Source organism: Mixophyes fleayi, chromosome 5, assembly GCF_038048845.1.
Source record: "Mixophyes fleayi isolate aMixFle1 chromosome 5, aMixFle1.hap1, whole genome shotgun sequence".
Lineage (NCBI taxonomy): Eukaryota > Metazoa > Chordata > Amphibia > Anura > Limnodynastidae > Mixophyes > Mixophyes fleayi.
In genome coordinates this window covers 8,534,459-8,547,864 of record NC_134406.1, presented here as the reverse complement: position 1 = coordinate 8,547,864, position 13,406 = coordinate 8,534,459, and the positions used below count along the sequence as shown (strand labels likewise).

The following is a 13,406-nucleotide window of genomic DNA, read 5'->3' as shown; positions in this document are numbered from 1 at the left end:
AACCGTTAGCAACAAGATATCAGCAGTTTGCAAGTCAGAGTAATCAGACTAATGAAAAGCCAATGCTTAGGTAGGTTACAGCAACTTATTGCTCCTTGCACCAAGTAATTAAATAAGCCCCGTGGTGTACACAGTTATTTTGTGTAAAATGGAGACACAAACTATTTCCTGATTAATTAGTATTTCATCCAATTATTGCTCCATTTCCGTAACAAAGTATCAGAAGACTGTATTAGACAGGACACAAGGGAGTAACTATAGTAACCCATATAATTGTTAAGGGCCAATAGAGGAGGCCCCAGAAACATGTGCCTGTAAGGGCCCTCTCTCATTGGCTGCATATTGCTATAAGGCGACTGTCAGGATTTGAACCCAGGGCTTCTGCCTCTGTGGACTGCTGCTCTACTGACTGAGCTATTCTGGCTGCTGTACAGTTCCTTGCCTGTATTCTGTGTTCTAGATCAGTTCCATTGATCTCCTAATGTTCCAGCATGCCTTAGCTCCACCCTTGACTTCCTATAAAAGCCTGGCCAGTTCCTGTCTCCAGTGCCTGATTATTGTGCTCTGTGCCTGTGATCTAGCTCCTGCTGCTGTTCCTGATTACCAGCATCTACTACTCGTGTACCGACCTCGGCTTGCCCTTCACTTCGCCTCTGCCTCAACCTTTGGACCTCAACACCTCTCTGTGTACCGAACCCAGCTTGTTTGACCTTTCTTACCATCTCACCTCCTGTTAGCCAGCCTTCCACCCTGCCACTGGGCTCCTATCCTGTCTCCAGACCGTGACAGCAACCAATGGAATCAGGACATACTTATGTGTATATAGTATATAACAATGTGTTGCAGCATTGGTATTGGGTGTGGATGGAACAGATATTGCTGCGTAGATGTGACTGTAATACCGCGGTACAATTTGTCTCATGCCCAGGGCCGCCGAGAGAAGGGGGGGGGATACTAATTACCCTGGCCCGGGCATGTCAGTGGGCCCGGCTCGGGCCCTAGCGCCGACGATTTTTTTTCATTTTTTTTTAAAACCTCTTTTTTTTTCCTTTTTTCCTTTTTTTTTTGCGGCGGGGGGGAGGGGGGGGGGTGTGACGGCATCATGTCACGCCCAGCATTCAGTCAGTCTGGAGCAATGGAGCACAGAGCAGCAGAGAGGACCATGAAAGAAGAGAGAAGAAAAGGTATGTAAAGGAAGGAAAGGGGTGGGGGGGCAGCTTTACACAGAGGGGTTAAAAAACGGGGGGCAGCTTTACACAGAGGGGTTAAAAACGGGGGGGGGCAGCTTTACACAGAGGGGGTTAAACAACGGGTGGGGGGGCGGCTTTACACAGAGGGGTTAAAAAATGGGGGGAGGCAGCTTTACACAGAGGGGTTAAAAAGAGGGGGGGGGCAGCTTTACACAGAAGGGTTAAAAAACAGGGGGGCGGCAGCTTGACACAGAGGGGTTAAAGAAAAGAGGGACAAAAGCAGCACGGCACAGAGGGGTTAAAGAGAAGAGGGACAAGAGCAGCATGGCACAAAGGGTTAAAGGAAGGAAGGAGAAACGTAGAGAGGCACGGGGGGTTAAAAAAAGGGGGACAGAGGCAGCATGGCACAGGGGGTTAAAGAAAGAGGGACAAAGACAGCATGGCACAGGTGGATGATGAAAGGAGGGGGAAAAGGCAGCATGGCACAGGGGGATGAAGAAAGGGGCAAAGGCAGCATGGAGGGCGCAGTGTGATCATAAGGGGGCATAGCATGGTGATGATAAAGGGGCACAGTAATGTGTGTGTGATGGCACGGAGCTTTTGGCAATGCAGTGTGTGTGTGAGGTAGATGGTGGCTAATTAATGGTTGCTATTTTGTTTGCGGGGTAATGGGAATACTATTTTAATGTTGGGGCTGGAGGAAGGCCTAATTATTAATCATGGATGCTATTGATTTAACGGTGGGGCTGGCTGTAATTTTCTAAACGTAGCCATTTTTTTTTCAAATAGGTCCTCCAACATTCCAGGATCCAGAAAAGCCGCAACTAAAGAAACCAGCAGCCACATGTGGTAAAAGTGAGAACAACAGGTAGGACAGAGCAGCATAGTTGTGAAATGTTGTGATTCTAGTAGGGACAATGGCAATGTTTAGTGAGTGTTTGGTGAGCCCAGTGGGCGCAGGCCAAGACTGAACTCTTTCTGTACACACTGCATTCTTCCTATACTACACAAGGGTGCTAGATGTCCTGAAAGTCAGGAGTGCTTGTGCAAATGTCACAGTCCAGTGAATTCAGGACCTAGTGATTTAGATGCGCTAGCCACGCCCCAATGGCGCATAGCCACACCCCCAATCGTGTGATGACAGGCATGAATTTTTTTTTTGCTTGCTCAACTATAAGGGGGGCCCCATGAATTTGTTGAACCGGGGTCCTGAATTCCTCTTGGCAGCCCTGCTCATGCCTCCGTGATATCACTAGTTCCTAGGGGGCTGACAGACTGACCATTGCGTCATTCAACAACATGGCTTTGTGCAGGCGACAGGTACATCGCCACGCCTGCTGAAGTTGAGGAAAACATCCCACTAAGGGGTCACATTTATCTATCCATCTATAATACACCATACTTGCCAACTCACCCGGATTGTCCGGGAGACTCCTGAATTTCGGGTCGGTCTCACGGACTCCTGGGAGAGCAGGCAAGTCTCCCGCATCCTGAACCAGCCTAGCGTAAATGACGCGATTTGTGGTTTATCGCGTCATTTTGGCCCCGCCTTCTGTGACAAAACGGTATTTCCATCACGGGGGCGGGGCCAAACATGACGCGTTTAGGCGCGTTCCGCCCCCTCACGCCCCTCTCCCCGACTACACTTGCCGAAAGTTGCCAAGTATGTAATACACAACTGAAGTAAATTATATATGAATATTTTAACACCTGTAAATAAACCAATGAGGGCCAACATGAAAGAGTTGGGGGGCCAAATGTGTCTTCAAAGGGCCCGCACAGAGGAAGAAGGGAGGGCACAGTGCACTCCCTCCTCCTCCGGGTATGCCCATGCCCTCCCGTGCAGAGGTCATGTGACGCAGAGGTCATGTGACGCGGGTGAAGACATATCATCCCTTACAATCCGTTATTGGGAAATCTTGCGTATTATAAAGGAATAAAGCACTCCTCACGGTAATTTATCCTGAATATTAGGGGTCACATAAGAACTGTATAACGTGTATGATATCACTCCGCGCACAGCCTTCTGCTTTCATATTGTCACAGAAATCCTCAGTGACTTTTATAGCCATATAAGTTACAGTAGGGAGTGCATTATTATTACTGTTTATTTTAAGGCGCCACAACAGTCTGCAGCGCCGTCCAATGGGAGCAGAACAAAACAACAACGATTACGTAATATGGAATAGAGGAGATGGACAAGCTGGAAGCAGCAATGAGAGACAAATCAGTGCGCTGAAATATAAGAACAACGAACGGTGCACAAGACACAGGAGGCCAGGCAGAAGGTGACAGTCAACAGGACGGGGGAGGAAAGCAAAAGGAAAGAGGCCCTGCCCACAAGAGCTTACAATTTAAAGGAGAGCAGCTGACACAATAAAGGGTGACATGGAGTTGGTGCGTAGGTATGGGAAGGGTGGGGGCAGTGGGGAATGAGTTAGTGCTGATAGGCGTTAAGAAAAAGATGAGTTTATAAGGAGCGTTTAAAGCATTGGAGGCTGGTGGAGATAATGATAGGAATGGGAGTGAGTTCCATAGGTAAGGAGCAGCACACAAGCAATCTTGGAGATGGGAGTATGAGGTGGTTATCAGTGGAGAGGTGAGGCGGCAGTCATTGGCAGAGTGGAGAGAGCCGGAGTGAGGGTGGAGGAAGATGAGGTTGGAGATGTAGGAGGACAGGAGTAGCTGAGGGCTGTATAGGTAAAGGTGAGACGTTTGAATTGGATGCTGTAGAGAAAAGGAAACAAGTGTATGAATTGGAAGAGAAGGGAGATATAAGCAACAACAAGAGAGGAAAATCAGTCTAGCAGCAGCGTTTAGGAAGGAATGAAGTAGGGAGATGCAGGTGAGAGGAAGGCCAGAGGAGGATACAGCAGTAGTTGAGGCGAGAGATAACAAAAGAGTGGATAAGAGTTTTGCTTGGGTCGAGGGTGAGAAAAGGAGTGAAGGACTGGAACTGAAGGTGGGGGGTGAAGGAGAGGAACTGCAGGTGGGGGAATGAAGGAGAGGGACTGAGTGTGGGGGAATGAAGGAGAGGGACTGAGTGTGGGGGAATGAAGGAGAGGGACTGAGTGTGGGGGAATGAAGGAGAGGGACTGCGTGTGGGGAATGAAGAAGAGGGAGTGAATGTAGGGAATGAAGGAGAAGGACTGAATGTGGGGAATGAAGGAGAGGGACTGAATGTGGGGAATGAATGAGAGGGACTGAATGTGGGGAATGAAGGAGAGGGACTGAATGTGGGGAATGAAGGAGAGGTACTGAATGTGGGGAATGAAGGAGAGGGACTGAATGTGGGGAACGAAGGAGAGGGACTGAATGTGGGGAATGAAGGAGAGGGACTGAATGTGGGGCGTGAAGGAGAGGAACTGAGTGCAGGGAGTGAAGGAGAGCAACTGCAGGTGGGGGAATGAAGGAGAGGAACTGAGTGTGGGGGAATGAAGGAGAGGGACTGAGTGTGGGGGAGTGAAGGAGAGGGACTGAGTGTGGGGGAGTGAAGGAGAGGGACTGAGTGTGGGGGAGTGAAGGAGAAGGACTGAATGTGGGGAATGAAGGAGAGGGACTGAATGTGGGGAATGAAGGAGAGGGACTGAATGTGGGGAATGAAGGAGAGGGACTGAATGTGGGGAATGAAGGAGAGGGACTGAATGTGGGGAATGAAGGAGAGGGACTGAATGTGGGGAATGAAGGAGAAGGACTGAATGTGGGGACTGAATGTGGGGAATGAAGGAGAGGGACTGAATGTGGGGAATGAAGGAGAGGGACTGAATGTGGGGAATGAAGGAGAAGGACTGAATGTGGGGAGTGAAGGAAAGGGACTGAATGTGGGGAGTGAAGGAAAGGGACTGAATGTGGGGAGTGAAGGAAAGGGACTGAATGTGGGGAGTGAAGGAGAGGGACTGAACGTGGGGAATGACGGAGAGGGACTGAACGTGGGGAATGAAGGAGAGGGACTGAACGTGGGGAATGAAGGAGAGGGACTGAATGTGGGGAATGAAGGAGAGGGACTGAATGTGGGGAGTAAAGGAGAGGGACTGAATGTGGGGGTGTGAAAGAGAGGGACTGAATGTGGGGGAGTGAAGGAGAGGGACTGACTGTTGGGAATGAAGGAGAGGGACTGAATGTGGGTAATGAAGGAGAGGGACTGAATGTGGGTAATGAAGGAGAGGGACTGAATGTGGGGAATGAAGGAGAAGGACTGAATGTGGGGAATGAAGGAGAAGGACTGAATGTGGGGAGTGAAGGAAAGGGACTGAATGTGGGGAGTGAAGGAAAGGGACTGAATGTGGGGAGTGAAGGAGAGGGACTGAACGTGGGGAATGACGGAGAGGGACTGAACGTGGGGAATGAAGGAGAGGGACTGAACGTGGGGAATGAAGGAGAGGGACTGAATGTGGGGAATGAAGGAGAGGGACTGAATGTGGGGAGTAAAGGAGAGGGACTGAATGTGGGGGTGTGAAAGAGAGGGACTGAATGTGGGGGAGTGAAGGAGAGGGACTGACTGTTGGGAATGAAGGAGAGGGACTGAATGTGGGTAATGAAGGAGAGGGACTGAATGTGGGGGAGTGAAAGAGAGGGACTGAATGTGGGGGAGTGAAAGAGAGGAACCGAATGTGGGGAATGAATGAGAGGGATTGAATGTGGGGAATGAAGGAGGGGGATTGAATGTGGGGAATGAAGGAGAGGGAGTGAATGTGGGGAATGAAGGAGAGGGAGTGAATGTGGGGAATGAAAAGGAGGGACTGAATGTGGGTAGTGAAGGAGAGGGAGGAGTAAAAGAATACGCCCAAGCAGTGGATTTGAGGAACAGGGGAGCGCATAGTGCTGTCAATATAGAGGGAGAGGGGGGAGTTGAGGAGACTCTCTCAAACTCATTTTTCCAAAATAGAACTTCAAAGTGCAGGGACATCCATGATTAGATAGCTGGAGACTGCAAGAGACTTATCCCATATGTTTCCCCAAATTGGGGCCTATATAAATATTTCCCTACTAGGACATAAATGTATATTTTCGTGCACACAATAGTCACTGCATACTCCCGTCTCTTCCTAACAGGTGGTTGTTAAACACATTTCTCCAGAACACTAATTCCATCTCCCATCAATGTTCCAGCCCATGCAATGTTAGCTTCAGCTCAGATGAATTGTTAATCTGCAAAAGAAACTTTCCTTGCTCCCATCAACCTTCCCAAATGCAGGTCTTGTGGGATCTAACTAATACAGCTTCCAGATCAGGTCGAGCAGCCACTGGGGATTAATTTTTACTTTTAAAACCATCCAAGCCACGAGTTACATAAGGCAGAACGCGGCACTGACATTAGCCATGGACAAGACGTACACCTGGATTTCCAGAGACGGGTTTTATAATTGAGCAGCTATCGGCTGTGAAAATCTGGAGAGCCACTTGTTCAGCCCGTGACGCGCGGTACCATGCAATTAGCTACAGAAAGAAAAGGGAACATTAAAATTCAGTCTAATACTTCCTCAGAAATATGTGAATGCAAATGGAATACAATCCTCGCTATATATCAATCTACATAAATTAGTGTATGTGCAGCTCCCGGAGGTTTATTTTTGGACATAAGAAAAATGCTGAATTGTTTCACCGCAAAGTCGTCGCCATTAAATATGTTGTGAGCATTACTATGCTGGACCTTTAGTAATTGATTTGTACAAAAAAAATTAAATATTTATAATATAGTGATTACTTTTATATACATCTTCCTCTTCCTCAGCATTCCTTCTACCTCAAATAGTGCTGTCTGTATTGTCCCTCTCTTGCAGATTTCCTTCTAGATATACTATTTGATGTCTCAGCTAGCTCAGAGAAGGCGCCAATGGTCCGAAACTAAAAATCAATATAGAAAAGATTTGCCAAACAAATAACAGCCCGAAAATACCTCCTATAAAAGATCTAGAAATCAATATTCTCAATAGAGGCAAAATAGGGTCAGAACTCTTAATGAGCAACTACTTTATAATTTGTTTTCTTAGCTTCATTTTCCAGCCTGTATAAAACAAATAGAGGTGTTGGGGGAGGGGACTGGGGGGTGGAACGAAAATATATTTTTTTAAAAGGCATGGCTATTAAAATTCCCTGCGCATTACTTATCTGCTCTGTAACAGGCTGTTAGCCCTTAGTAGCTTAAGATAAATACTGAACACAGGGTCCTCAGATGAGATCATGTGTACCCATAAGTAGCCAGTGCCCCTGCATTCTACCTAGTACAGCACTTACCAAATTTCAGTGCCGAGAGTCCTGGGTCTGGCGTACACTAGAGCACTGGTTTAATAAACTGACCGTGCTTTGGGCATTCAACAAGTCGGCAGTACAATAACAATGTTCCCTTGATTTTTACAACTAACATCATCCTTTGTGGGTTAAAGTTTGGTCGGATTATGCCACCACAGTTCTCAAATCTAACATAAGGCAGCTTAGTGTCTGTAGCTTTTACAAACGCATCACACGCACATAGGTTTGTATTTGTTTAATGTGACATCACACCCTCCTTGTACCACCTACAGAAACCATATCTGATTGGCTGTGTGTCGGTTTAGCCCAGTGGTGGGATTCAGCCAGTTCACCAGAACCGATACCTAATTTTAAGGTGAGTTCAGCGAACCGGTTGCACCAGAGTCCACCCTCTTCGTTGGTGGAGGGAGCAGGGTACTTTTAAAGAAAAAAAAAAAAAACTCACCTGTTCCCGGCGTTGGAACTCCTCCTCCCTGCTCCGTCCGCACTGATTGTCGGGCGTGACGTCATCACAGTGTGAAGGGGGACAAAAGCAGCATGGCACGGTGTGAAGAGGGCATTACTGTGGCATAATATGAACTGGGGGCACTACTGTGTGGCATAACATGACTCATTACTATTATTATCTTGATATTAGCAGCATTAAATAAGAAATATTTTATACACACGCGCACACCTGGGTTTGACCAGATAACTGCCTCTTGATATTGATATAACTAATTTATCATTATGCAGCTTTAATAATATTTGTTGTTTATTACTTTGCTATTGTCTGTGTAATGTCTTAATAATTTGTACTCTTTTATTGTCTATATTTAAATTTAATTCCTACTGTGATTCAATGTATGTGTTGCCTAGTAACTTCCATTGTTGGTACTTTATATTTTTTTTTCGTTTTTTGTCAGATATTATGTAATATTTTTTCATTAATATTTTAAAACTCTTTCTTATAACATAATCTAGTTTTGTCACCTCTTATATTGTTCTTATTTGAAATATTAAACTACCTTTCAGTATATCTTTTGCATACTTAAAACGGTCATTAAGGCAGAGAACCGGTTGTTAATTTATTTGAATCCCGCCACTGGATTAGCCTCTCCGTCTTCAAAGTTTGCTGACACATAAACCCACAGAATTGGATGTTGCTGAAATACTCTGACAAAATTCTAAGGCTCCGAATGGACACAGGTTGCTCTAACCGCGCCAGTTGTATCTCTTGTTTATACAATTGTCCCTAGTTCTGAAGAATGAATGCGACCGAGTTACATATACAGGACACAGTAAGACATGTATTACTGATCGCATGACCTCTAACAACAGGAAAGTAAAAAGGAAGCTTAGTTCAGAGTGGAGATCCATCTACCTTTGTTGTTGACCGTCTTTGAAGAGACCTCTAAGTTCTCAAGCGGTTCGGTCCCGATGTTCTCCAGTTTTATGAGAAGCTTCTGAGTCTCCCCATTATACATCTGAACCGACACATGGGCGGATACATCATCATTGGAGGGCTGCAAAGCATGAGCAGATCTGAAAAGACAAAATGCGCACATTCATCTGGTCCTCATTCAGAAAGTAGATCAGTGTTTGCTGTGTACAAATGTAAATTACAATAACGTTTTAAAGCTCACACCACAATATTCTAAGTATCATAATACTCAGCTTACAACAGATATCGTTTTCTATAACCGATGTACGCATTTGTTCCTAGCTTAGGGACATTTACAGGGCCTAGAGTTGATGGGGGTTGTTTTATAGAATGTCTCTCGGTGGTCAGAGTAGACCTTTGGGGAGACAACAGCAATTATTTACTTAATATACCGGACTACAATTCAGCTCCCGTTTGTGCTGAAACTTTTATGTATTTTGCTCTGAGAGCTAATCTGGGTCTTCTTATATCAGAATTATGCTGGGATGCAGGATGTGAAAGTACAGCTATACACTCCAATCTATGCAGGAATGATCCAGCAACTGTGCGCTCGCCATTCCTACCTATCGCCAAAAGATATTGAGCGGGAGTAAAAAAGTTACATAAAAAAGGAAGACAGAAGGTGCTTAAAAAAAATAGGAGACCCCTGAAAAAGCTGTCATTAAATGCATAGTGTCACAAAATGTGGAGGGGTTTAAATTGTGACATAGACCTTCCCCTTCTCCCCCTCACTCTTCTGTCTGTCTACAAACCATGTCCACATAGACAGGTTAATTGGTGATCTAGACATGTGAGTATTGGTATTCACAGCCGCTGGTGTGTTCATGATAATATGTAGATTAACAACAGTGACTGTTAGATCCTACAGCTGATATTTCATTCAGCTCCTTAGTGCTCATAAACGTAAAAAGTCGGACAAATACGTTCCTTTGTGTTCCCAATTATTACTTAATCATATTATTTATATATAATTTGAACATTTTAAACATATTAAAATACACAAGTGACAAATAGTTGAAATAAACCTAAAATATATCCTTTTACTTGAGGATGTCACTTGCAGGTTGTATCTGTGATGAAATTTAGCGAAAGTAAATCCTATTACAAGATGTGTGCTGGGTTATAACCTGAAACGTGTGTATTATACTGGCCTGCGACCTTGTGTTTTTATATGGTCAATAACCTGCCCTGTTGGCCTCTAATATCCTTATACTTTACAGTCCTAAGTATGCTGGAGGCAAACCAGTACGTAGAGTATCTTCCTTGGAGTAAGAACCGAGTATTACTGAGAATCACGGAACTGTGATGAGAACTCACCTGGGAAGCGAGGTGCTGATCTGTAGCCGCGGCAGAGCCGGGATGACGTCTACTGTACAGCCATTGTTCTTGAGGCACGGGAGGTTGTCAAGAAGACAGTCGCTGTATACACCAAATACAGATGTGTGATAACCTATCACCACAAAAGAGAACAGTCTGCAATGAGCACAGCATGTTACTTTAATTGCAATTTATTTTGTTATAAATTAAGTCATGCTTCCAGCTCAGTGGTAATTTCAAAATAAAAATAAGCAAAAGTAACTTTAATACTTGCTCACAATATGAAAAGGATACTTTTAATGCGTCACCTAACAAAAATTGACATTAAGCATTTAAAGGAATCTACAATCTCACGCGCACATTTTTTTATGGAAGACGCTAATTATTACAATTCCCAAGTGCCAGCCAATACGACTCAGCTCCAACGCGCCTGGATACACTGTCTTGGAGAGTTAAAAAGCCAAGAACTCAACGAATAAACTGCAGAACCCACAAATCTCCTGGACTCCTACAGCTTGTTACATTACTAATAATATCCACAATTGGTGCAATTAAATTGATTGGCTCTACTTAATCAGACTTCATCATGCATCAGGGTCATGGTATATTTATTACCTACAACTTAAGGCACAATCTATGAACCACTAACAACCCCAAATTTACCACCTTCCTCACAGCAGTGATTAATACAAGACACAACCAAAAGGGCCATTTCACAGCTGCATAATTATATTATACAACATAAGGTGTAGGTGAAGTGTAGAAATGAGATATTCTGAGGCTGACAGATGATTATTGGCTGGAGGCGGGGGCTGGACACAACTCTATATTGTGCAGAAGGCCTATTATACCACAGTTAAATTCAGTAGAGCGATAGCCAAACTTTCTCACAAGTTCTGGACTGGTCAAGGGATTTTTGAGCGCATGTATTGGTTGTGTCCGAGGTTGTCCAGCTTATGTTTATAAGCTTTAAAGTTCATGATTGACCACACTGGGATTCCTGTTTCCCCTGACAATAATCGGTGTCTATTAATTGTTAATGATGACCTGGATCCCACTACAAAAAATTGTGTCCAATTAATATTTGCAGCCCGAGCCCATAAAACTAATACAGCAACTAGGCTGTCCACTGATGATTTACCAGTTGCCTGCTGGGTTGGTACAGAAAGTAGTATTTATATGAATAAGCCAGACAAAAAGAGTGCCAACCAGTAAGGTGGGTGAAATGCCCAGACACTATCCATGCAGTATAGACCTAACTGCCGATGGCTCTTGTGTGTGTGTTTCTATCCCCCATCGCCAGGAGCCGCGGCAGCCGCGGGCACCGCCGCGACTCACTTCCTTCTGGTTCTGGCGTCACTTCCCATTTCTCGGCTCGACCGGACACCAAGTGTCCTGTTAGCACGCAACACAGGGCAGCCGGGCGCGTGCGCTGAAGTGTATACAGTCTGTGGGCTGATTAATGAGGCAATTTATGAATTAGTCAGGTCCTGAGGATTGTTACAGGGCAAAGCCCTGATTGGCTGGTTCCAGTATTTAAGACAGGAAGGGCTTAGCCTCCCTGCCGGCTATAGCGTGGATTTACACTGTTTGCGGACCTGCTCTTGTCCTGTTCCTGCTTGTCCCAGTTCCTGTGGATACTCTGCCTGTCTTCTATTGGACCTGCTGTTGTGATCATTTGCCTGTACCTTGGACCCTGCCTGCTTGCCTGTGACCCTGACCCTTTGGCCTATATCTTGGACTCTGCTGTTTTGCCTGTGACCCTGACCGTTGGCGAGTTATCTGACCATTCTACACCTTGCTTGTGACCCCTGACCTCGGCTTACGTCTGACCATCCGCTACCATCTACTCAGCCTCCTCTGGCCTGCCGCTGCGGTATTGAATAACGAACTTGCACTACGCTAGGAGTTAAGTCCTGGGGGCATCTGCGTACCTGTGAGCACATAAAGCTCTACAGGAAAGGCGGCTGCTAAAGGTGAAGTCCTCTGTCATCTGTTCTGCAAGTTAGTTATCAAACCGGCAGCCTAACATCCCATTGGCAATATCATGCTTTATATGTAACTAGCGTGGTGAGGATATATATATCCTCTGATGCGCCTGATGTAATGTCAATAAACAGTTAAAGAAAGAAAGGAAACTTTAATTGCATGAACAGCGTTAAGTCCTTGTAACTTAGGTACACATCAGAGATATAAAGTTACTGCATAAACAGATTCGGAGATAAACGGCAAAGTTTTGTACATTTTGTACAAAGTATAAATTACCTTAAATTGGTGTCTAAAAATCCTTATTCTGAATATATGTATATCAAGGTGTAAAAGTCAATTTTGTTCCTTCGCCTACTTAATACTTTAATGCCATTTTTGCTCAGCGAGGAGATCGCTGCTTTGCAGAGAAAGGACATCTATAGCTTACCTGTAGCACAGCTCATTACCTCTCCCCGATAGTTGGGTCTTCAAGCTGTGAGCCGTCCCTGCCGCAATAAATTTGCATTCTATTCCCTGTAATTTATTTATTGAGATGCCAGAACATGTGTGGAGCTCTGCTTCTAAATGCTATGAAAACAGCACTGAGAGGGAATACTAAGACACATAACCCTTTTAGTGCAAGGCGGAGATTTGACCAACATGCAAATCTCGGCTGATATGTGAAATATTAACCACATACTGAAACTGGCTCCATCCAAAATACAGAAGTAGAATGATGAGGTTGTGTGTACAATTAAACACTCATACGTGTATATATATATATATATCGATAAAGTTTTCTCTTGCGCATGCGCAGTGTATGGCGGTTCTGCGCATGCGCCAAAATGGCGCGACTGTCCGGTTATAAGGCCGGTATTTTTGAATGTTCAACGAAACGCGTTGAGCTGTGGTCGCTATTGGCATCGTTATTACTACTATATGTGAGTTACTACTACTCTTTTTAATAAATTGTCATTTTCATACCTTTACATTGCATCCTTTGTCTATTTCATCCATTACCGCCCTGGATGACCTTTGACTGAGGAATTGCCATCTTAGAGCTCACTTCACATCATATAGTACGCAGTATAAGCTGTTTGTGTTTGGAGGTGTACTCTTAAGATTAACCCATTTGGTGCCGGGCTAACAATTGATCCTGGTGGAGGTTTATCACATGTGGTGATATATTACATAACTCTATTACACTATATGAGTTTTTCTATTTTTTGATCCACATTATCGCTATTGTTGGAGAGGGG

At 44.9% G+C, this 13,406-nt stretch overlaps 1 protein-coding gene across 3 annotated transcripts in view; it reads right to left on the bottom strand.

The window, feature by feature from the left end:
* TRAPPC9 (trafficking protein particle complex subunit 9) overlaps positions 1–13,406 on the bottom strand; it is a 456,795-nt gene that overhangs the window by 347,034 nt on the left and 96,355 nt on the right. For all 3 annotated transcript variants that reach the window (XM_075211675.1, XM_075211674.1, XM_075211676.1), the window contains exons 14-15: positions 10,180–10,312; positions 8,803–8,963 (exon numbers count right to left, since the gene is read on the bottom strand). In XM_075211675.1, the coding sequence (XP_075067776.1) occupies positions 8,803–8,963; positions 10,180–10,312 (294 nt within the window). The remainder of the gene's footprint in view (positions 1–8,802; positions 8,964–10,179; positions 10,313–13,406) is intronic.